The following is a 25872-nucleotide window of genomic DNA, read 5'->3' as shown; positions in this document are numbered from 1 at the left end:
CTGTGCTGCATATTACTCTGTCTCAATTGCATATTAAACAACCCTATCAAGGCAGGCATTGGCATCTGCTGTGCTGACACAAATTGTGAATTAAATGAAATTGATGTCCTCTGTCGTATATTTATGAAGACGGACCATTCTCTGAAGTATTCTGTTTATGAAGAATTTATGATTGCAAACTGTTCCAGAACAAAAAAGTGGCAATAAATTCTTTTTTGTGACCCTACCCTCCAAGGGCATTGATTTCACCTCCTGCTGCTACTTTTGTTACAGCATAAAAACAATAGCTAAATCTGGATTCCACCGAGGGTCTTCAAATTATCAATATTTGCACCATGAAAATACACGGGTGTCGCCAAAATAGGCTATTTTTCTGTTATGATCTCCTAAAGATACTATTTACAGAACTCTACACAGCAGATTAATGTTTGTTGACTTAATTTTATTTGCATTTTGAAGCTGATTTTTGTAGATTTAACTCCACATTATAGATGAACTCTTACTGAGTCTCCAAAGAGTGTTTTCCATTTTTTTTTTAAAAAAATGCCCTCACCTCTGTGTCTGACTACACTGTTGTGCCATCATGTTCATCTAAAAAGGTGATTGTAGTGTATGATTGGGCCTCATTTAACATATATTAAAAAGTCTCACAGTCACAAATGCAAAGTGAGAAGAATTATGGAGTTGAGTAATTTCCAAGTCAGATTAGATGAGCAACAGCACCCTTCTCAGCCGCCCTAGTTGTGTGGTTTGGAGAATTTTACTTCACAAAACAAAACAAGGTGCCTAATTCTTTGTGCAAAATCTGCTCGTGATCTTTAGCTTATTGATTTAAAACTCAGACTTCTCTCTGCTAAGAATTTCATGCAGAGAATTTTTTTTTCACTGTTAGCTTTTATCAGGAGAATTCAAATGAGTTTTTATCAGTGATCATCAGTGAACTTCTGGGTCAAATATTCTTTCTGTTAAAGGAAAGTATTAGTGAACAAGTTCTGCCTAAACCTCTGATAGTCAGAATAATACACATTGCTTAAGAATTCAAATGAAGTGAACAATGAGCTAATCTGAACTGAATGTCAGTTGTGAGGTGGCAGGTAGAGCTGGACACCTGCCAGGTGGTTCTTGTTACCAGACAAACTGATGTGTTTTTACTACCTAAGCTAATCTATGTTGTTGGGGTTTTTTTTGTCATTGTTGATGTATTGTTTGTTTGTTTGTTTGTTTAATTTAATCGATGCATTAGAAAACCCTCGGAGAGCAGACCCAAGACACAATGGTGGGGCACAGTGGGTCAGGTCCCCGTGACCTGCTCTCTCCTGAAAGCGGAAGCCTGGTAAGGCAGCTGGAGGTCAGGATCAAAGAACTGAAAGGGTGGCTGAGAGATACAGAGCTTTTCATCTTCAATTCCTGCCTGAGACAAGAAAAGGAAGGAACAATGAATGCTGAGAAACAACTGCAATACTTTAAGGTAATAAAAAAACAATCAAAGTTGATAAAAAGCTTTCTTTATGTTAGGGATGAAATATTTATCAAGTACATGAAGTATTATGCCTGTGTATCTGTATATTACTGTGCACTTAAATGATTCCTTGAATTTATAGACACTCGCTACATTTCTTATGTGCCAACGTCTGTATGTGTATAAAGATGAACATTAAACATAACACGTACACATTGTATCAGAGAAATCTCTAGTGTTTGTGTTTGTAAAATTCCTGTTGAGGGAGGCTTTGATAAATTAAAAGCAGACCAGACTGGCAAACACTTGAAACTGCAGAAAACTTTGGAAGGTAGGCCTAAAAGTTCTATAAATAATGTGCCTAAGAATACTCCCATAAAGTGATATGATGAAAGCACATGATTTAATTGAAGTCCATTAATGTTGGAAAAAAGGAAAAGGAAATAATAAAAACAATATAAATTGTTAATAAAAAGGAAACAATTCTTACATAGAAAAGAGTCAACTCTGGAGGGAAGAAATCATGTAAAAGAAATACCTCCATTACAGGCATATTCCTCAGTAGAAAATGCAAACCTTCACACCACAGTTGTATGTGTGCATTACCCCATGGCCATGAAGAAGACTTTGTTCCTGTTCTTTTCCATGGTTTACCACTGTTTCTTCAAAATCAGTAAAATTCAAATGTGTTTTTTTGCGACCTTTCACTGCCTAAACCTGTTTGTAAATCTCTGTTTCCTTGGGTACTAGCTGGTTTCTACCTTAAACTTTAGCATATGATGAACCTGGTAGCAGGAAAACCTTCTGGCATGAAAGTTGTTGAGAGGAAAACAAGGAAAATCAAGAGGAAAAGAACTTTGAGGGACTAAGTGACTCTTTCTCAAAGGCTTCCAGAGCTAGGTTTCATTTATCCCTTACTCTTTGTCCTATAGTTTTCACCTTTCGGTCAGAGAACTTAGCCACAGATGGTCTACCTCCCATCTGCCACAGGGGCAGGCTGGCCTCACCTGCTCATCCAAGGGAAAGTCCCCTCAGAGTAAGGCCACTTTATTTCTAAACAGTCTGCAGTGCATGCCCAAAAGTGGTTTTGGTGAAAGTCCCTCTTTAGCTATTGAATTAAAATATCAAACTGGAAAATAAATGGTAGCATTTGCCAGAATAAATATGTTTTCCTGTGCAAAATTCACTGCCTATCTGATTTGTTTCACTCTTACTTTTCTCACCCAAACCCACATTGCAGTGAGTCGAAGTCTTCAGATAGTCCCTATGCTTTATTTAAACATAACCTATGATTTCTAAAGCATCCTGGTCATTAATGGATGGGATGTTGTGAAATTTATTTTTCTCTACTGTGTCTCTTTTGTAGTTTTAGTGACTTATGTAATGACTCTCATGCAGTTGTACGACCTTGCTTATGTCTGTGCTGTGATCCCTTGGTGTCTTCATTCTTGGTCTATAGAAGAGTGCCAATAGCATTTATCACACAGGATTATGAGTTCACATACACAATTACTTTTATTTTCTGTGTGGCTCATGAGAAACAGAAATTTTTCCTTTATTTTACTTCTTTTCCTTTTAGAGGGCGGAGAAGAGAGGGCTATATCTGGCCCTACTTAGGGCTTACTCCTGGCTCTGAACTCAGGGATAACTCCTAGCAGTCTTTGGGACAACATGGGGTCCTGGGGACAGAACCCAGATTGGCCATGTGGAAAGCGAGCATCCAATCTACTCTACTATCTCTTTAGCCTGGAAATAAAAACCTCTTAATATGATATGCCTGACAATGTTGTACAATAGTTGAAAGCAATCACAGGAAGTTTGTTATTATAGTTATTTGTATATGCACCTATCTACCCTCATATTTCCATAGATATTGGAAAACAACATTTTCCTTTTACACTATTATAAATGAAAACATTAGCAATTCTGAATTAATTTTTTCTGATGCTTCCAGAGGACATTGGTTGTCTGCTTTAGCTTTGTAGAGTGACATCAGCATAATTTTTAGTGAGGCCCTGATAACAAACTTAAAAGAGCTTAAAATACACAAAGATATGCAGAGAGAAATTCTGAGCTTCCAGATCATTGGATAATTCCTGTGTGTCCTTGTCATTTACTAACACTTTCTAGCTACTAGAGAAATATTCTCTAAATCTAATTTATTATTTATTATGTGCATCTCACTATCTGAAAATAATAAGAATTTTTATTTAAAAAGTACTAAAGGTCATTATAAACTTTCTTTCTCATTTCTTCCAAGATTTTCTTTTTTATTAGAGCTATGTTTCTCAAATATTTTTTCAGCATAACCTCCCATAGAACTTATTTCCCTCCTGTGGATCCCAGCCCACCCAATCCTACTGGTTAATCCCTTATCTCCCATTGTATTCCCCATTAATAAAATTTTCTCCTGTAACCCCCTTGGAATATCCTGGGAAGTCACAAGGGTCATATGGCCCTGCTTGTTGCTTTTATGTCTGTATATTTGGGAATAAATGTCTTTTCTAGATAGCATTCAATTTTTTTAAATTTTACTATATATACCATGGTTTCCAGTATTGTTAATGATACGGTCTCATGCAAACAATGTTCCAACACCACACCTCCCATCAGAGTGTCCTCTTCAGCCACTTCCCCTACCCCTCATCTTAATCCTGGTAAACTCCGTTCTGTAAAACAGCTCTCAGGTCCTGCTGTCTTTTACCATCTTTTATTTCCTTACCTTGTTTCTTTATATCCCACATTTTAGGGTGATAATTCTATGTCAGTCCCTCTCCTTCCGAATGATTTCATTATGCATGATATTCTCCAGAACCATCCACATAGTAGCAAACTGCATGATTTTATCTTTTCTAACAGCTGAGTAGTATTCCATTACATGTGTACACACACACACACACACACACACACACACACACACACACACACACACTATAGTTTCTTTATCCAAGAACAGTCATTTGTTCTTGGACACTTGTGTTGATGTCATATTTTGGCTACTGTGAATAGTACTGCAATGAACATAGGAGCACAATGTCTTACTGGAATGGAGTTTTGGGGTCTTTGGCAGTAAATGACAAAAAGTGGATTAACTAGAATTCTAAATGTTTCTGAGCTGTTTACTCTTTAACACTCAGTTATGAGTTAATTGAGTATTTGTATATCACCACCATAATTGAAAAATGCAACTGAAAGCTTTCTGCATAATAATATAAAGTTTATATCCTAAAGTTATATAATAATATAAAGTTTACTTTTAAAGTTAAATCATTACTGATAAAATTATAAGCATAATAAAAAAATTTTACTTGCCACATATCCCAAAGTAGATGCCTTCTTTTTCTGATTGATAAAATGGTTCAGCTAGGAGAATTATCAAAGAATTTTTACATGTAAGAAACTCTGCAATGTTTTGTCTCTTCTTGTGTATTTTTTAAATGTCTTATACTGTCATTGGTCACGCAGAAAAACAGGCTTTATCCATAGGGTTTAACTTTATGTTTCTCCATTCTCTAAAATTTTGGGGTTTTAAGAGAACAAATTCCGTTATATGACACCCAGAGTAATGATAGATAAGCCACAGTGCACTCCCCAGGAGAGTAGGGAGTGAGGGAGGCATATAAAAAGGAAAACTCCTTACTTTGTAGGCAGAGCTGTGTTTCTCCAAGCTTGGTCTAGAACAACAGAAGGGATCAGGATCTGAAGTTTTCAGAAAAAAGAGAAAAAGCAGTTTTGGAAGTTATTCTTTTTTCTTGAAGGCAGTAAGGGTGATAAATGAGAGGTTATGAGGAAGGCAAAATTCTACCTGAGAAATAGACTAAGAGTACAACCCCAGGGAAAGATTCGAGGGTTCAAGTGTAGGAGTCCAGAGACAAAAAGTGCACAATTGCTGAGAAGTAAGAGCTTGGAAATAGAGTGCAGGGGAGTACCTCAGAGAGTTCCTGAGACCAGTCTGGGCAGGAGACTCTTAGCCTGTAACGCAGCTTCAATGCACTGGCTGAAAATCTCTTTTTCACCCATGACCCTTCAGAGAGAAAAAGAAAGGAATCACTTAATCAAATGTTCATTTTGTTTTTAACCAAATTAATTAGTCTAAAGATTCAAATTGGGTAGAAATTATCCATTACCTCTCAAAGATTCAAATTGGGTAGAAATTATCCATTACCTCTCAAAAGCATTCATGTTGAACAAGGTGCAGACCAATCTAGGAAGGACAAGCTAACATCTGTCACGGAGTCTGTCATCATACAGGTGAGGAAGAGCTGGTCATATAGCTCAAAGAGGGAGAGAGGACCTGTCTGGCATGAAAGCCCAAGTTCCATCCCTACAATGACTCTCAGAACACTACCAGGGTGGCCCCTGTGTTACCTACCATAGTACCACTCAGCCTGAACCCTACACTACTGGGTGGCACATCACCACCATAGTCCTGGGAGTAGCCTGTCAACCACCCCAACCCTAAAGGCTGTGGCCCTGATTTTTTGAAAAGAGAAGGTGAATGAGTGACATTAATTTGGTAATCTTGTCAATGATAAATGCCCGAGATTTGCTTGTTATTTAAATTTTACTATACACACTTTTATGAATGCTATATACTCAATATAGCAATTGTATAAGTTATATAACTTTTATAATTACATTTTTATAATCACATGTTGACAATTGTGATCAATTTTTATGAATGAAGAATTTAAAATCCAGAAAATTAATGTGAATGTTTGAATGTGCACAGTATCAGCAATAGAGCCAAGCAAAAGTCATGGTCTTAGCATTTTCTGTAAAAGGCCAGTTAAAACAGTCTCCATTTCAGTTACTCAAATCCATTGTCCAACCATAAGAGCAGTCACAGACAACATGTCAGTAAATTAAACTTGGTTTGTACAATAAAACTAATGAACAAAACTGTTTGCAAAAGCAGACAGTGGCCCAGATTTGTCCCATGGACCTGCATTTCCTGATCCAGCTCTGTATTACAAAAGAAGAATCATAATCAAGAGGATGGATAGCTTCTACATCTCCTTTAGAGAAAGAATGCCATAATTGCATTAGGGGGAACCCAGTGTTCTTTTAATAAACATAATAATTAATCTTTATCCATTCCTCATACGCATCATAATTTCTTAGCTTTTGACCCATGTTCAGGTAGTTTTATTACCCCCTACTTAAAGATGGAAAAACTGAGGCATGGGAAGTTGATGTAAAATATTCAAGGGCCTTGAATATTTTAAGATTTTAACAACATCATACAGTTGTAAGTGAGGGAACCAATAGTTTGACATATAAAGTCTGTTCTGACGGCTGTCACTGCTTTGTAGACTCCGTTTCTGAAAAGAAAAAACACATTAACTGATCACTAATTCTATTATTCTTTATCCAATTTCTGAGTACTTGACAGCCTGTTGGAAGAAATCAGTAAATTACGTTTTTAAATCTTAGAAATTAAAAATGTTTGAGTAGGGTCTTTAAAAGGATTTCAAATTAACTGTTAAATGTGCAGTAATTCCACTGCACAGAAATATCACGAATGTGCTTTCACAAAATAAAGAGATAAATAAAGAAGCTAAGCACAGTTTACATGCTTTATAAAGAAACATTTACCCCAACTCTTCTACATGCTTTCCAGAAATAAGAATAAGACCCATCTTCCCAAGACCATTAGAGGGAGTCTCTCATGTCCATTAAGTCAATCTCAAATGTCACAGTAAATAATAACAGGTCCTATGTCTTTTACTTCCCACTGTGTGAAAGCAATTGGACTGAAGGAAAGGAGAGAATATTTTATTTAATTTAAAAATATTGATTGTCAGGGCTGGAGCAATAGCACAGCAGGTAGGGTGTTTGCCTTGCATGTAGCCGACCCGGGTTCGATTCCCAGCATCTCATATGGTCCCCTGAGCACCACCAGGGCTAATTTCTGAGTGCAGAGCCAGGAGTAACCCCTGTGCATTGCCAGGTGTGACCCAAAAAGCAAATAAATAATAATAAATAAAAGCCATTTAAAAATTTTTTTAAAAAATATTGATTGAGATACTGTGATTGTCAATACTATTAATGGTGACTTCACATATACATAATTCTAACACATGCCCATCATCAGTATACCCACCTCCTTCCCTCAAGGTCTCTAATGACCCTCCTTCCCATTTACCTGTCCCCCTAACTCGCTGGATCAGTTCCTCTTATTATGTTGGTCCTTTGTTCCCACCATGATGTGCCACATATATGCAAGTGAACATTCTGTGTCTATTCCATTCCTTTTGACTTCACTAGCATGATATCCTCAGTTTGCCATGTCATGACAAATTGCATGATTTTATTCTTTCTTAGCACTGAATAGTATTCTACTGAGTACATTTACCATAAATTCCCAATCCATTCATCCAGAGTTGGGCATTTGGGTTATTTTTATATCTTGCTATTGTACTAGGTGCTACAATGACAATAGGTGTGCATATATCCTTTCAAATAATTTCTGGGAATTGGGGGTAAATGGCAAGAAGTGCTATCTCTGGTTCAGAATGGGAATTCTGTTTCTATTTTTTAGAGAGAGGAGAGAATATTAAGATATTGAAGCCAGGTTTGAAGCCCTGGCTCCTGCAGTGCCAAACTCATATATGCTCCTGAGTCCTGGGGCCACTACAAACTCACTATTGGTGATGTTTGGAGAGCTGCAGTCTTGCAACAATTTAATCCGCAATCACATGCAAGACTCTCAAAATTAACCTAGTTTAGACAGGATTTCACCTTTTCTATATATCTTAGGTTAAAAATAAAGCTGGGGATTAGAGAGATAGTTCAGGGATTAAAAGCACTTGCCTTACATGCTGCCAACATAGCTTGATACTGAGCCCTGCTAGGAGTAAGCCTTAGAGCAAGACATAAACCCTGAGCATAGCTGTGTGTGGCAAAATCTTTAAAAAGAAACCTTTTATTTATTTATTTTTTAAAGTTAAGCTCATTAGACTGGGATGTGGCTCAGGGTAATGTGTAGCCTAGGAGAGACCCTGGGTTTGATCCCTGGCACAGAAAAACATAAAATAAAAGCCATTATATTCACCATATATGTTCAGTTCAGCTGGGGCAGTGACTCAAGGAATTGGAGTACATGCACTGTATGTGAAACCCTCAGGTTTAATTCTAAACATACCATGGTTCCCTGAGTAGTCCCTAAGCCTCTCTGGGTCACTGTCACTCTCACTGTCCTCCCGTTGTTCATCGATTTGCTCGAGTGGGCCCAGTAACGTCTCTATTGGAGACTTTGTTGTTACTGTGTTTGGCATATAGAATACGTCACAGGTAGCTTGCCAGGCTTTGCCATGCGGACGAGATACTCTTGGTAGCTTGCCAGGCTCTCCAAGAGGGGTGGAGGAATCCAACTCGGGTCGGTCCTCTCTGGGTATGGCCTGAAAACCATAAATAAAAATAAATAAATACTGAAATCAGCTCCTATCAGATATGTTTCCCTACCATATCTAAAAATACCTATCACCTCACACTTTGGAATTAATTTTGAGTAATTAGAGACTATCTGGAACTGCCTTTCTCATAACAGCCTTTCTAATAACCCATGGATTGAGGTTGAGATTGAAAGATAGACTTAAGTAAGTTTTATTTACATTACCATCCACGGGTGGTCGGAAGACTCACTGGAGTTTTGTATATGCAGTTCTAGTGCAGCTTTTTAAAATAAACAAAATAGTATGGAAAAGCCTAATATTTTCTGAACTTTCCTGTTCCTGGAAGATAATAAATGATTGCTGTGGTGTGGAGGTTTCACCTTAGTTGAAGATGCACAGGTGCATTTGTGTGCACATTTCATATGTCCTGTGGTTTCACCTTAGTTGAAGGTGCACAGATGCATTTGTGTGCACATTTCATATGTCCTGTGTATTGCTGTTCTTAGGTAAACCAGATTAATGGAATTTAAGGGCTAAAATGCTCAACTAGAGAAGTAAGAGAGAGAGAGAGAGAGATCATACTTACCCTTTCTTCATTGCGGCCTAGAAACCCAAATAAAACTTTATTTAGAACTGAATCTACAGTGATGAATATTTGTTCTTAATTACTTTCTAAAAGTTATTAAAAGCTGGCCTTTGTCAATAAGTTATACTTAGAAAAAAACTGAGAAAACAGAATTGTTGTAATTATCTCCGTGTTCTCCATGTTCATAATATAAGACTAGAACAGTAAATTTAATCAGTGTAGAGGTATAGGAACATGAATTCAAGATGCTTAGATTTATCATGAAACTACACATTTCCAATCTCTAATCTTTCTTTCTTGTGAATTTAAATTTTCTCATCTTAAAAATATGGATAATAGTAACACTTAATTCTACTGGATAGTAATGAGTAGCACTGTAGTACTGTAGCACTGTCCATCAATTTGCTCAAGTGGGCACCAGTAACATCTCCATTGTGAGACTTGTTGTTACTGTTTTTGGTATATCGAATACTCCACGGGGAGCTTGCCAGGCTGTGCCGTGCAGGCAAGATACTCTCGGTAGCTTGCCGGGCTCTCCGAGAGGGACAGAGGAATTGAACCCAGCTCAGCTGCATGCAAGGCAAACGCCCTACTCGCTGTGCTATCGCTCCAGCCCATAGTAAAAATAAGTAAAAGTAAAGGCCCTCCCGTTGATCATCGATTTGCTCGAGCGGGCCCAGTAACGTCTCCATTGGAGACTTTGTTGTTACTGTGTCTGGCATATCGAATACTCTCGGTAGCTTGCCGGGCTCAGCCCATAGTAATGAGTATTAAAATGAAACTAAATATGTGAAAATTAACTTAAAAATAGAAGCTTTTTAGTAAGAGCACAATATAATTAGAATATATGCATGATAATTTTAACATAAACCTGTGCAGTTTTTTTTTCTATTTTCAGGTCATGGCTACAGTTCTCAGGGTTTGTACCCAATTTAATGTTTTGGAGTCACTCCTGGTGGTGCTTGTAGGACGATGCACTGCTGGCCTCCTGCATACAAAGTATGCATGATAGCCTGTTGAATATCTCTTAAACCTATATTTGTATTTGTTTTTTTGGGGGTGGGGCACTGCACCCAGTAGTGCCTAAGGGTTATTCCTGGCTCTGTGCTCAGGGGTCACTCCTTGTGATGCTCAGGAACCATATGTGAGGCCAGTGATTGAATAAATTTGCATGCAAGGTAGGTGCTTACCCCAAGAATTTATTTCCTGTACCTAAATGATTTTAATACAATAATGTAGATAGAGTAAAATAGTGGGGAAAAACACAGGATTTTAAGTGTTTCTATATGATCCGTAATGTAATTTCTCTGCTCCTTTGTCATGTAATTTTTTTTTGCTTTTTGGGTCACACCTGGCAATGTACAGGGGTTACTCCTGGCTCTTGCACTCAGGAATCACCCCTGGTGGTGCTCAGGGGACCATATGGGATGTGGGAATCAAACCCGGGCCGGCCACGTGCAAGGCAAACGCCCTACTTGCTGTGCTATCGCTCTAGCCCCTGCCATTTTTTTTTTGTTAATTCATGCATCTTTTTCCTCTACACATGCATGGACATACATATTAGATTTAGTTTAAGAAGAAAAATAATTATTTTTATAAATTGTGGAAGACAGTTATAAAGGACGAGAGAAACCTAATGTGGTGATTTAGTATTTATTGCTTTGTTTCTGTTTTGAACCACACCTGATAGTGCTCTGGGACTCCTCCCAGCTCTGTGCTCCAGGGACTGCACATTGCCAGGGTCTCTTTCATTTGCATAATATTCATTTGTAAATGGAATCTAGGGAACTGAAAGGCTTCCCTTCAACTCTAGTATCATGTGATTCTGTAATAGCCATTTTTTTCTACTGATAAGTTTATTTAATTATAGATGCCATTTAAGTCCTCTGAATAACACTTTCCATTTGGCACAAAACTTCTGGTATGTAGTCAGTAACAAAGTCTTTGTGTTATTGCTATTGACAACACAGTAAGTAGCCAATTTCTCTTTATACTTTTTCCTTGCTATCATAATATTTAAAAATTTGAATAGAAAGATTGTTACAAAATGGAAAAGGAAAGATATTCCTAATAATGCATTTCAGTCTTTAAAGGGTCACAAGCAAAGTCATTAAGATTTTGTTTATTAATAGATAGTTGGGAATTTAATTGAAATTCTTCAAAGTTGAAAGAAATATTAATATAAATTTTTTGTGTAATGAAAACAAACAAGTATCTAAGTCTATAAGAAATGGGACACACCTCCCATCCCAACCAATGCAAATCATAATGCCCCAAAGAAGAGAGAGAGTATGGGGAATATTGTCTGCCATGGAGGCAGGGGGAGGGTGGGAAAGGGGGGTATACTGGGGATATTTGTGGTGGCTAATGTGCACTGGTGGAGGGATGGGTGTTTGATCACTGTGTGATTGGGACTCAAACATGAAATCTTGTAACTATCTCATGGTGATTCAATAAAAATTTTTTTAAAAAGAAAGAAATGGGGCACAGGATTTATGAATATATGAAGAATTTGAATCTTTTAAAAACTTAAAAGTTACCCATTTCCACTTTGGAAACCTCAGTTCTCTAGTCATAATTGAAGGATTTCTTTTCACTGGCTCTATCTGTTCCCTTGTTTTGTTTCTTTAAATCCCACATTAATGAAATGATCCAGTATTTGCCTTTCTCCTTCTGGTATTTCATTTAAATTTACCCATTCATGTTGTCACAAATGGCAAGATTTTATATTTTCTTATAACTGAGTACTATAAGATTCCATTGTTTGTGTTCATGTATTTGTTGTTGGCTACTTCAGCTATTTCTGTGTGTTGACTATTGTAAGTAGTGCCGCAGTGAACACTGAATGAATAGTGCAATGAATGGGTGTAAATATATATTGTCAAATGAGCGAGTTAGAGGGGTTTTTCTCTTTTGGATAGATACCTAGAGTGGAATTGCTGGATCATCTGATAGATCTAGTTTTAATAATTCAAGATATCACCATACTATTTTCATGAAGGCTGAACTAGATTGCCCTCTGTGTTCTTTGGTGAAATGTCGATTCAGCTTTTTTTCCCATTTTAAATAGGGTTATGTTTTCTTGAATTTTTATGTTTGTTTTGGGACTGTGTGTGTTTGTGTATGTGTTTGGCCCGCATCCAGTGGTATTCAAGGCTTACTCCTGGATGTGCACTCAGAAGTCATTCTTGGGGGGTTCAGGGGACCATATGGGTTACTGAGAATGGGACTCAGATTGGGGGCATGTAACACAAATGCCCTACCCTATGTACTGTCATTCTGGACACCAATTGAGATTTTTTTTAAAAATAACTTATTTCGAACAGCTTTTATGTAATTTTTGAGATTTTCTGTGTATATTATCATATTATCTGTAAATAGTGAATGCTTTATTCCTTTTTTTATTTTGGATTCTTTTCTTGCCTTCTTGCTGTAACTAGAACTTTCAATATTGTGCTGAATAGTAAGTGGTCAAAGTAGATATCATTGGCTTATCTCTGATATTAGAAGAAAATTTTCAGCTTTTTTAGCATTATGTATAATCTTAGCTGTGGATTTGTCAGAGCAGCCTTTTCTATGTTGATGTTGATTCCTTCTGTTCCATTTTTAAAATAGACTTTTAGAAAACATTACTTGATATTGGATCTTATCGAATGCTTTCTCTGATCCTATTGATGAATCTTTCCTTTTATTCAAGAATTATCTGTTTGCATATGTTGAACCATCCTTGCATCCCTGAAATAAATCCCATGTACTCGTGATGCATTGTTAAAGGAGGCTTTTTTCAACTGTTTAAAATCAGGGATACTGATTAACTCTAGTTGTTTAATCTGCTCTAGATATAAGAGTCTGCTAATTTCCTAATATGTATTTGGAAGAATTCTCTCTCTCTCTCTCTCTCTCTCTCTCTTTCTTTCTTTCTCTCTCTCTCCCCCCCACCCCCACACACACCCTGTCTCTACTAGAGCTTGAGAAACTTAGGTAATAATGAAACTCACTAGTAAAACTATCTAATCCTGGGAATTTTTGAGGGTGGAAACTTGATTGCAATTTCAATTTCCTTCTAGATAATTGTTTCTTCTGATTTTCTATTTCTTTCTGGTTCAGTCTTAATAGATTGTAGGAGTCTAATAATTTTTCTATTTCTTTGAGATTATTAAATTTAGTGATGCAAAGTTATTTGTATTTCTTACTAATGATTATTTGTATTTCTTTTGTAATTTTTCCATTTAATTTCAGATCTTATTTATTAGGTTTACTATTTTCATTTTTCAGAGACTGACTTTTTTGTTTGCTTAAAGAAACAGTTATTAATTTTACTGATCTTTGTCTTTTTAATTTCTGTATTGTTTATTTTTACTTTAATTTTCTATTTCTTTCATTTTACTGACGTTAGGTTACATTCATATTTCTAGTTCCTTTAGCTAAGTTTGCCTATTTCACTTGAATTTTATTATTATTATATTATTATTATTATTCTGCCTTTTGGGTCACACCCAGTGATGCTCAGGGGTTCTTCCTGGAGTCTCTGCACTCAGGAATTACTTCTGGTGTTACTTGGGAGACCTTATGGGATGGCAGGGAGTGAACTTGGATTGGCCTCATGCATGGCAAATGCCCTACCTGCTGTACTATCACTCTGGCCCTTCATTTGATTTTTTTTTTCTCTGTGTCACATCTGGTGATGCACAGGGATTAATCCTGGCTCATGCACTCAGGAATTACTCCTGTTGGTGCTGGGGGACCATATGAGATACTGGAAATCTAATCCGGGTTGGCTGCGTGCAAGGCAAACGCCCTACTCACTCCCATTTGATTTTTTAAAATTGATTTTTATTTTTGTTTGGGGCGATAGTTAGTGTTCAGGAATCACACCTAGCTTCAGCTCTGTGCTCAGGGTTAACTTCTGGTGGTGAGGGTCGTAGATGGTAGATGGTTGTAGTAGAGTTGCTTGGGAACCTTGTGGTATCAAAGATGGAACCCAGGGCTTGTCCATGCAAATCATGTACTCCAGCTATTTGTACTACCTCTCTGGTCTTGAAGTTAGATTATTTACTTTAGGTGTTTTATTTTGCTTTGTGATATAAGCCTATAATTTCTATGAACTTTCCTTTTACTACTACTTTTTTCAGTATTGTGTCACTTATTTCTTCATTTTTATTTGTTTCTAGACCATTTTTGATTTTCTGTTTGACTTTTCTCGTTGTCCAAACAGGTTTTAAGTAGCATCTCATTTAACCTCATTATACATGAGTTATTTTATAAACATTTTTTGTGGTTAATAACTAGTTTTATGCTACCATAATATAAAATAATAGACGTAATATGTCACTATTTGTGAATTTATTTATACTCCCTCCCCCCGTCCTAAAATATCGCCTGTCCTCAAAAATGTGCTCAAGAATTGGCTACAGGGGAGGAAGGGAAAGTAGCATGTGGAGAGTTCTATAAATGTCTGCTAAACCTATCTGCTTGTTCATTTTCTTTTTATCCGTTCATTAGTTAGATGGCAGTATTAAGGTTCTCTACAGTAGTACTATGCAGTTGATATGTCTATTTAAGTCTGATAATAGTTGCTTTATATATTTTAGTTCCTGCATTTGGTGTATATATGTTACTAGATTTTAAATCTTCTTGATTTATTCCTTAATTGTACATATACAGACAATGTATTTGTCTGTCTTTATTACTTGCTACCTTCTTAAATTTGAACCCTACTCTATGTGATATAAATAGCTATTCCTTGTTTTTTTTAGTTTTAATTTCCCCTATGACTTTCTAACTTTTTACTTTAAGCATATGATTATTATTGGAACTCAAGTGAGTCTCTAGTGGAGGAAATTGTATTTTGGTTCTGATCCATCAAGATGTTCTTGTCTTTTGATTGGTGAGTTCAGTTCAATGACTTTCAGGCCATGGGGGATGGTGGGCCATACCCATCAGTTCTGGTGGGCTACTCCCAGCTCTGTACTTCTGGCAGTCCTCAGGTGATCAAATACAGTTCCATGAATCAAACCAGGGTCAGCAAGGCAAGCACCTTAACCCCTCTACTATCTTTCTCTACTTTATGCTTTTGCTTCATTTGTTGAAAAGAATTGTTATTTTCTTTGTCTATTTGGCCTTCTTTTACTTTCATTGTACTTTGATTTGTGTGTGTATATATATATGTATGTATACATATGTATTCACATCTTCTAAGTATATTTGTTTTGAAATTATTATGAAGTTTGCCTCTGGGATATGACTTTTTTTTGCTTTTTGGGTCACACCCGGCGATGCACAGGGGTTACTCCTGGCTCTGCACTCAGGAATTACCCCTGGTGGTGCTCAGGGGACCATATGGGATGCTGGGAATTGAACCCAAGTCGGCCGCATGCAAGGCAAACACCCTACCCGCTGTGCTATTGCTCCAGCCCCTGGGATATGACATTTTATCCCCTCTTATGTTCAAAGTAGGTAAGCCTACAGTTTGTTATGAAATCCCATTATTAGCCAAGGATACGACTATAAGCTCATGCTTTCATTTGGGAGGCCTGAAGTCAATCCCTAGTACTGAAAGTTCCTGAGCACCGTACCAGGATTAGTTCTGACCGCCATGGGTTTATCCCCCAAATGAGACCCCATTATTACTCCTCCTCTCTCAAATTTGGTGACTTTTTAATATCTAACTACTTCTAAAGAGGATTTCATTGCTCTTCATTGAAAAATATTCAGTGCTACTTACAGGACCAGTTTATAGCCATGGCCTTTATTTTTAACTGTTCACTGTCTGTAAAGGTTTATATCATTCTTTTGAATTCAACTGACAGTCTAGCTAGAATATATAGACAGTATGAAATAGCTAGATAGAACCTAGGTACTTTATTCAACACATTGATCTTATCAGTGTATTATAGCCACATTATCTATAGCCTTAAGTCCTCTGACTTGTAGGCTTTCATTTGACAGGTCTGCTTTGCTTTGACTTTTATGGTGGTTTCATTATATGCCATTTTTTTGCTTTAACTTTGCTACAATCAGGACTCTGTATCTTTAGCTTTAGCTGGTATGATTAAGTCTCTCTCACTATTCCTTCCGTGGGGTTTATTTTGTTTGGAAATCTGAGTTTCTTGAATCTGGATGAAAAGACTCCATCTTCACTTTGGGAAGAGCCTCAGCTATAACTTCTTCACCAATAATTTTTCCAGAATTCCTTTGATGCAAATTTTACTTTTCTTATTTATACAATGATTGAGTACCCATCCCTCCACCAGTACCCATTCTCCACCACCACTAATCCCAGTATCCCTCCCACCCCCTATTCCCCCTTACCACCCTGCCTCTGTGGCGGGCACTCCCTTTTGTTCTCTCTCTCCTTTTGGGTGCTGTGGTTTACAAAAGAGGCATTGAGTGGCAATCATGTTCAGTCTATAGTCTACTTTCAGCATGCATCTCCCATCCTGGGAGGATCCTCCCAACACCCTTTATTTGGTGCTCCCTTCTCTATCTGAGCTGCCTTTTCTCCTAGCATGTGCAGCTGACCTCCAAGCCATGGAGTCAACTTCCTGGTACTTATCTCAGCTATTCTTAGTTGTATACCTGAAACCCAAGCAAAAAAAAATTTTAAGTCTACAACTGTACCTCATAGGGCTGGAGCGATAGCACAGTGGTAGGGCGTTTGCCTTGCACACAGCCAACATGGCCGACCCGAGTTCGATTCCTCTGCCCCTCTCGGAGAGCCCGGCAAGCTACCGAGAGTATCTCACCCGCACGGCAGAGCCTGGCAAGCTCCCTGTGACGTATTCGATATGCCAAACACAGTAACAACAAAGTCTCCAATGGAGACGTTACTGGGCCCGCTCGAGCAACTGTACTTCATGGTGTTTCACTAATAAAAATTAAAAACATCTAACATAAATTCCTTTTCAAACAAACAAAAAAAGAAAAGCATGTAAAGGGATGTACCTGATAACCTTTCAGCATCTGTATTGCAAATCACAATACCCAAAAAGGGGATGGGGGAGAGGAGAAAAGTGCCTGCCATATAGGCAGGCTGGAAGGGTATGGGGGGTGGGGTTGGGATGGTGGGAGGGAACCTGGAGACTCTGGTGCTGGGAAATATACACTGGTGGAGGGATGGGTGTTGGAACACCATGTGACTGAAACCTCATCATGAATAGCTTTGTGATAGTCTGTCTAATTTAAAATTTTTTTAATTAAAAAATTTAAACTTTTCCATTAAATTTTTTAAAAATTGTCACCCCCCAAAATATAAAGTAAAATAAAAACAAAAAAAATGTTACTTTTCTTGATGCTATCCTGTAGATCTCTTATGTTTTTCTTAATTATTTTCCTTATTCTGTTTTTTCTTTATTATTATGACTCTTATATTGTTTCCTGAAGCACACCAATTCATTCCTGATCTTCTTACACTCAATTGCCAAGCCCCGAAATATGTTTTTAAGTTCACCTACTATGTTATTTAATTTATTCAGTGATTTCTGATTGAATTTTCTCATAATTTCTTTTTTCTTTGTTAGATGTCAGTGCTTTTCTCAATTCAGTTTTTTAAAATTAAAGCTTGATTATTTACAACAATATTAATAGAGTTTTAAGCAAACAATGTTCCAATACCAGTTCCACCATAGGTGTCAACTTCCCTCCACCAATGTCTCCAGATACTCTCCTGAAACTCAGTCTGCCTCCTTGACAGGTATGTTTTTGTTTAGTTATTGTCATTTGAGTCCCCTACTTACAGTGTTATTGGCTCTGTGGTCCCACCAGTGTGCCCAAGCTTCCCCGTTTTCTTGCCCCTCTTTCTTCACCCCTGCCTCTTCTTGTCCTCCCCTCCCCCAAGATACACACACCATCAATTTCTTTCCTTTTCTGTCCATCTCATTTTTTTAATATAGGGCTCAGGATAAGAGAGGTATCCCTCCTTTGATACCTTGAAATCCTTTCTCCTGTTATTCTGTATTCTGGAGATAAGTAAAATCATCTGATGTTTGTCCTTCTTCTAACCAATTTTGTTTTGATATCTTCTTCAAGAAGATAAGAATGTTGTTGCTTGGAATCCTTGCTGGACTTTTGTCTTTACCTTTAACGTAGGTGAAATCCTCTGCTTCTGTATTGTGTCTTCTGCAATGGGAGCACTATTTTATGCAGGCCTTGGTGACAATCTGAACTTCATGATTCTAATTCAACCAAGAAACTGGTTCTAATGACTGCATTGCTTCGAGTGGCTTCTGGGAATTTGCAGTCTCAGGTTCACTACATCAACTGTATCCTAAAAGATGCGCAGACCAGTACTACATCACTACATCTGTTAGCATTTACTTGTGCCTGACCATAGCTGAAGTGTTGATGTCCAAGAGGGTGTAAAAAAAGTTGGGGCTTATGAGTCTGGAGTGCCATTCATAATAACAAGTAGATATGGCACCTACTAGGGTATGTGTGTGTATGTGTGTGTTGTGTGTGTACATGCACACACACATACACAGACATACCCGGTTATCTCTGTCGTAGCAGGATCAGGTAGGCTAGGGAAGCATTCTATGATTGAAAACTATTGTGACCATGTCTGGCCTCCAACTAAGTATTCAGTTGTTCAAGCAAGGAGCGATAGCACAGCGGGTAGGGCGTTCGCCTTACAAGCGGCCAACATGGCCAATCCGAGTTCGATTCCTCCGCCCCTCTCGGAGAGCCCGGCAAGGTACCGAGAGTATTCGATATGCCAGACAACAGTAACAACAAAGTCTCCAATGGAGACGTTACTGGGCCCGCTCGAGCAAATCGATGATCAACGGGAGGGCCTTTAAAGCAGACAGAAGTACATTTATTTCTTTAGTTTCTGCAAGCTGTCTCTAACTTTCAGCATCAATTCATCTCTGCTTTAATCAGCAAGAGGTCATTGAGAGTGGCCTATGTTTGTTTAGGTAGGTAGATGTCACTCAGTCCAACTGTTGCTCTGTTCTCTGCTTGGAAGGTGGGCTCTGCCCTCAGATAATATCCCATTTTGAAAGGTTCAGAACTCGTGACTCCCAGCCAGCTTACAAGGGGTAACTGATATGCACCTGCTGAGTAGCACTGTAGCACTGTCCTCCTATTCATTGATTTGCTCGAGCAGGCACAGTAATGTCTCCATCGTGAGACTTGTTGTTAGTGTGTTTGACATATCGAATACGTCACGGTCACGGGTAGCTAGCCAGGCTTTGCCTTGTTGGGGAGATACTCTCAGTATCTTGCCGGGCTCTCCGAGAGGGGTGGAGGAATCAAACCCTGCTCAGCCGGACTGGCTGTGCACAAGGCTGACACCCTACCACTGTGCTATTGCTCCCGCCCCACACCTGCTGAGCATTGGCACTAATTGTTTTGCAGGCATAGTTCTTGTCTCTAGATCTGGTTTTGTAAGAGTAGAGTATTAAGTCTGGGGAACAAATTTTTGGCTTATCCTTCCCCTTCCCAGGGCAGAATTCCTCACCTTTTCAGTTCCTGCTCACCCCCATTTCCCTCAGTAGGTCACACTCCTCAGCTTCCAAGTTGGCTGCGACGCCTTTTCTCATAGCAAAGCTCTGTTTCTGGAGATGATAGCTGGTCCTCCAGTGAACTTTCTTAGCCATGTCCCATGGCAGGATTCTGTATTTTATTACAGAATAATAATGATATGGTTTTTGTTATGGTGTCTTGGGATCGGTCTTAGTTCTCTTCTTTTCCACGATCTTAACCCTGTCTCCTCCTATGCCAAAATTTTGCATTCAAAAAAGAAGTCAAACAAACAAGAAAACATCCGGCTATTAGATTGCCTTCCAGAAAATTTTAAGGAAAAGTACATCCCTCTTAAATTCTCCAAACTCTTGGCATGGCTGCAAGTGTATTGTATTTGACCTTACATACATAAACAATAACTTGACTGAATATTAAGTTTTGTTATGGGAAATATAATATTTTTCCATAAAACTGGTAATAATTCTCTTGGCATTTATAGTCATAAAGGAGACGTCTGGTTTTTGTTTCCACCTAGTAATTTTGTTTTTCCTTGTATGTAACTGGATATTGGTCACTTTCCATCCTTCTTGCTAGAAACTTGGTAGGTCCTAATTGATTTGAAAAAAGTTAAACTCTGTTTAAGTTAAGGAAGGTTTTAGCTATTTATTGTAAGGTCTCCATATGCTTAATTCCTTTCATATTGAAGTTGAATTTGTATATATTGAATTCTTTATATCATTTCTTCACTTCAAAAAATCTCTTCTTATTTTCATTTTACCTAGGGACTTCTGGTACAATTCTTAAGATTTTTGTCAGTATATTTATAACCAAAGTTTGTAGTTAATAGGTCATTAAACTTGGCGGGGTGGGGGAAGGAGGGTTGCTTTTGATTTGGTATCACATCTGACAGTGCTTGGAGCTACAACCTTTTTTACCGAGAGTATTCGATATGCCAGACACAGTAACAAAGTCTCCAATGGAGATGTTACTGGGCCCGCTCGAGCAAATCGACGATAAACGGGAGGGCCTATTATTTCTTATTAAATTTTTATTAGTGAAACACCATGAGGTACAGTTGTAGACTTACAAATTTTTGTGCTTGGGTTTCAGTTATACAATGATTGAATACCCATCCCTCCACCAGTGCCCATTCTCCACCACCACCAGTCCCAGTATCCCTCCCACCCGCCTACGACCCCATCCCACCCTGCCTCTGTGGAAGGACACTCCCTTTTGTTATATCTCTCCTTTTGAGTGCTGTGGTTTGCAAAAGATACATTGAGTGGCAATCTTGTTCAGACTATAGTCTATTCTCATCACGCATTTCCCATCCTGAGAGGAACCTCCCAACACCCTATATTTGGTGCTCCCTTCTCTATCTGAGCTGCCTTTTCCCCTAGCGTGTGGTTGTCCTCAAAGCCATGGAGTAATCCGCCTGGTACTTATCTCGGCTATTCTTGGGTGATAGTCTCCTATTTTGTTAGTTTATGTTCCCCAGATGAATGCAATCTTTCTATGTCTCTCCCTCTCTTTCTGACTCATTTCACTTAGCATGATACTTTCCATGTAGTATCACTTGTATGTAAATTTCATGACTTCATCCTTTCTGACAGCTACATAGTATTCCATTCTGTAGATGTATCAAAGCTTCTACCCAGGAGAGGCAAAAAAGTATAGTCAAAGTGACATCCACAGTTGTTTGTTCATTGCAGCACTGTTTGCAATAGCTAGAATCTGGAAAAAACCTGTGTGCCCAAGAACAGATGACTGGTTAAAGGAGCTACTCCCTTTTTGGTGCTTAGGGCTTGCTCTGGGGACCAAATGGAAGTAGAGATCCAACCCAGGGTTTACACAAGCAAAACAAGTTCTAATTTTTTGAACCATCTTCTTGAATTCCTTAATTCCATTTTGAATTTAATTTTATGTGATCTTTACCAAGATTAATTTGCTTTGACTTTGTAAGTCCCTACCATGTGTATTATGCCATGGCTATCAAATCCTTGGCCATGTATTTTAGCCTGGCAAGCTACCGAGAGTATCTCAGTATGCCAAACACAGTAACAACAAGTCTCATGATGGAGATGTTACTGGGCCCGCTCGAGCAAATTGATGAACAACGGGAGGACCGTGAATAAACCGTGAATAATAAATGAAACACCATGAAGTACAGTTGTAGACTTACAAATTTTTGTGCTTGGGTTTCAGTTATACAATGATCAAGTACCCATCCCTCCACCAGTGCCCATTTTCCACCACCAAGGGTCCCAGTATCCCTCCCAACCCCCATAACCCCCATCCCACCCTGCCTCTGTGGCAGGGCATTCCCTTTTGTTCTCTCTCTCCTTTTGGGTGTTGTGGTTTGCAAAAGAGGCATTGAGTGGCAATCATGTTTGGTCTACAGTCTACTTTCAGCATGCTTCTCCCATCCTGGGAGGATCCTCCCAACACCCTTTATTTGGTGCTCCCTTCTCTATCTGAGCTCCTTTTCCCCTAGCATGTGTGGCTGGCTTCCAAGCCATGGAGCAAAATTCCTGGTACTAATCTTTGCCACTCTTGGGTCTTAGTCTCCTATTTTGTTACTTTATGTTCCCCAGATGAATGCAATCTTTCTATGTCTATCCCTCTCTTTCTGACTCATTTCGCTTAACATAACACTTTCCATGTAGTACCACTTGTATGTAAATTTCATGACTTCATCATTTCTAACCACTACATAGTACTCCATTGTGTAAATGTACCAAAGTTTCTTTAACCAGTCATTTGTTCTCAGGCACTCAGGATTTTCCAGATTCTGACTATTGTAAAGAGTGCTGTGATGAAGAAACAAGTGCAGATGTTACTTCGACTATACATTTTTGCCTCTCTGGGATATATTCCCGGGAGTGTTATTGCTAGGATATATTCCCAGGAGTGGTATTGCTGGGTCAAATGGGAGCTGTATTTCTAGTTTTTTGAGAATCGTCCATACTGTTTTCCAAAAGGGCTGAACCAGTCGGCATTCCCACCAGCAGTGAAGGAGGGTCCCTTTCTTACCGCATCCATGCCAGTACTGGTTGCTTTGTTCTTTTGGATGTGGGTCAGTCTCTGTGGTGTGAAGTGATATCTCATTATTGTTTTGATCTGCATCTCCCTGGTGATTAATGATGTGGAGCATTTTCTCATGTGCATTTTTAGCCATTTGGATTTCTTCTTTAAGAAAGTTTCTGTTCATTTCCTCGCCCCATTATTTGATGGGGTTGAATGTTTTCTTCTTATGGAGTTCAACCAGTACCTTGTATATCCCTGATATCAACCCATTGTCAAACGTGTATTCAGCAAATATCCTTTCCCATTCTGTAGACTGTCTTTGTATTTTGGTCACTGTTTCTTTTGAGGTGCAGAAACTTCTTAGTTTAAGATAGTCCCATTTGTCTATCTCTGTTTTCACTTGCTTGGCCAGTGGTGTGACATCTTTGAAGATACCATTAGCTTCAATATCACGGAAGGTTTTGCCAACTTTGTCTTCAGTGAACCTTATGGGTTCCGGTCTGATGTTGAGGTCTTTAATCCATTTTGATCTTACTTTTGTACATGGCGTTAGGCAGGGATCTGAGCCCACTTTTTTGCATGTAGCCATCCAGTTTTGCCAGCACAATTTGTTAAAGAGGCTTTCCCTGCTCCACTTCACTTTTCTTGCCCCCTTATCGAAGATTAGGTGGTCGTATGCCTGGGAGGAGATGTCAGTATTTTCAAACCTGTTCTATTGGTCTGCAGCTCTGCTTTTGTTCCAGTGCCATGCTGTTTTAATTATTACTGCTTTATAGTAGAGTTTGAAGTTAGGAAGGTTGATTCCTCCCATTTTCTTTTCCCCAAGAATTGCTTTAGCTATTCGTGGGGGCTTGTTTTTCCATATAAATTTCAGGAGTGTTTGCTCCATTTCTTTGAGAAATGTCATGGGTATCGTAATAGGGATTGCATTGAATTTGTACAGTGTTTTGGGAAGTATTGCCATTTTGACAATGTTAATTCTTCCAATCCATGAATGGGGCATACTTTTCCATTTCCTCGTGTCCTCTTTTATTTCTTGAAGTAGCGTTTTGTAGTTTTCTTTGTACAGATCCTTTACTTCCTTAGTTAAGCTGATTCCTAGGTACTTGATTTTATGGGCACAATTGTGAACGGGATTATTTTTTTCATATCACTTTCTTCTCTTTCACTATTTGCATATAGGAAAGCCATGGACTTTTGGGTATTGATTTTATAGCCTGCAACTTTAGTTTATAGTTCTATTATTTCTAGGAGTTTCTTGGTAGAGATTTTAGGGTCCTCTAAGTATAGTATCATATCATCTGCAAATAGTGAGAGCTTGATTTCTTCCTTTCCTACCTGGATGCCCTTTATATCTTTTTCTTGCCTAATTGCTATTGCAAGAACTTCCAGTACTATACTGAACAGTAGTGGAGAGACTGGGCATCCTTGTCTCATCCCTTATCTTAGGGGAAGGCTCTCAGTTTTTTCCCATTTAGGATGATGCTTGCTGTAGGTTTGTGGTAGATGACTTTAACTTTATTGAGGAAAGTCCCCTCTGTCCCCATTTTGGTAAGGGTTTTCATCATAAAAGGGTACTGGATCTTGTCAAATGCTTTCTCTGCATCTATTGATATGATTATATGATTTTTATCTTTTCTTTTATTGATATGGTGGATTATGTTGATTGATTTCTGAGTGTTAAACCACCTTGCATCCCCGGGATGAATCCCACTTGGTCATGTTGTATGATCTTTTTGATGAGTAATCGAATTCTATTTGCTAGTATTTTGTTGAGTATCTTCACATCAGTATTCATCAGAGACATCGGCGTGTAGTTTTCTTTTCCTGTGGTGCCTTTGTTTCCTTTTGGTATTAGAGAGATATAGGCTTTATAGAAACGTTTTGGGAGTTTCTGTTTCTTCGATTTCCTGGAAAAGCTTGAGAGGAACTGGCAATAGGTCCTCTTTAAATGTTTGGAAAAATTCGCTAGTGAATCCATCTGGACCTGGACTTTTGTTTTAGGGAAGACTTTTGATTACAGTTTCAATTTCCTTGATGTTAATACATCTGTTCAGGTACTCTATATCTTCTTAATTCAGCTTTGGGAGATTATAGGAATCCAGAAATTTATCCATTCTTCTAAGTTCTCTTGTTTTGTGGCATACGGACTTTCAAAGTAGTCTCTGATTATCTTTTGAATTTCTTTGGTTTCTGTTGTGATATCCCCATTCTTATTTCTGATTCGATTTATTAGGGTTCTCTCTCTCTGTTTCTTTGTGAGTGTTGCTAGTCATTTATCTATCTTATTTTTTTCTCGAAGAACCAGCTCTTGGTTTCTTTGATCTTTCAGATTGTTTCTTTGGTTTCCATGTCGTTGATTTCTGCTCTAAGTTTTATGATCTCTTTCCTTCTGCCTTATTTGGGCTCCTTCTATTGATCCTTTTCTAAGATCTTGAGCTGTGAAGTCAAGTTGTTTATGTGCATCCTTTCTTCCATCCTGAGATATGCTTGCAGAGCTATAAATTTTCCCCTTAATACGGCTTTAGCTGCATCCCGTAAGTTCTGGTAACATGTGTCTTCATTCTCAATTGTTTCCAAGTATCTTTTGATTTTGCACTTGACTTCTTTCCTGATCCACTCATTGCTCAGCATTGAGTTGTTTAATTTCTAGGTGTTTGATTTGGTTCTCCGTGTCTGTGTGTGATTCACTTCTATTCTCAGTACATCATGGTCTGAAAAGATTGTTGATACTATTTCTATCTTCCTGATTCTATTGAGGTATGTTTTGTAGCCTAGCACATGGTCTGTTTTGGAAAATGTTCCGTGTGCACTGGAGAAGAATGTGTATTTTTTTCTTTTTGGGGTGTAAAGCCCTGTATAGGCCTATAAGCCATTTCTCTTCTATTTATTCTTTCAAAGCATATGTTTCCTTGCTGAGTTATGTTCTTGTTGATCTA

At 38.3% G+C, this 25872-nt stretch overlaps 1 protein-coding gene across 2 annotated transcripts in view; it reads left to right on the top strand.

Moving 5' to 3' along the window:
- AKAP6 (A-kinase anchoring protein 6) overlaps positions 1 to 25872 on the top strand; it is a 562035-nt gene that overhangs the window by 450443 nt on the left and 85720 nt on the right. For both annotated transcript variants that reach the window (XM_056134199.1, XM_056134200.1), the window contains exon 11: positions 1244 to 1468. In XM_056134199.1, coding sequence (XP_055990174.1) covers positions 1244 to 1468 — 225 coding nt within the window. The remainder of the gene's footprint in view (positions 1 to 1243; positions 1469 to 25872) is intronic.

The sequence above is a fragment of the Sorex fumeus genome, unplaced genomic scaffold (genome assembly GCF_029834395.1).
Source record: "Sorex fumeus unplaced genomic scaffold, SorFum_2.1 ptg000098l, whole genome shotgun sequence".
In the NCBI taxonomy this organism is placed as follows: domain Eukaryota; kingdom Metazoa; phylum Chordata; class Mammalia; order Eulipotyphla; family Soricidae; genus Sorex; species Sorex fumeus.
This window is presented reverse-complemented; position numbering and strand designations above follow the sequence as displayed.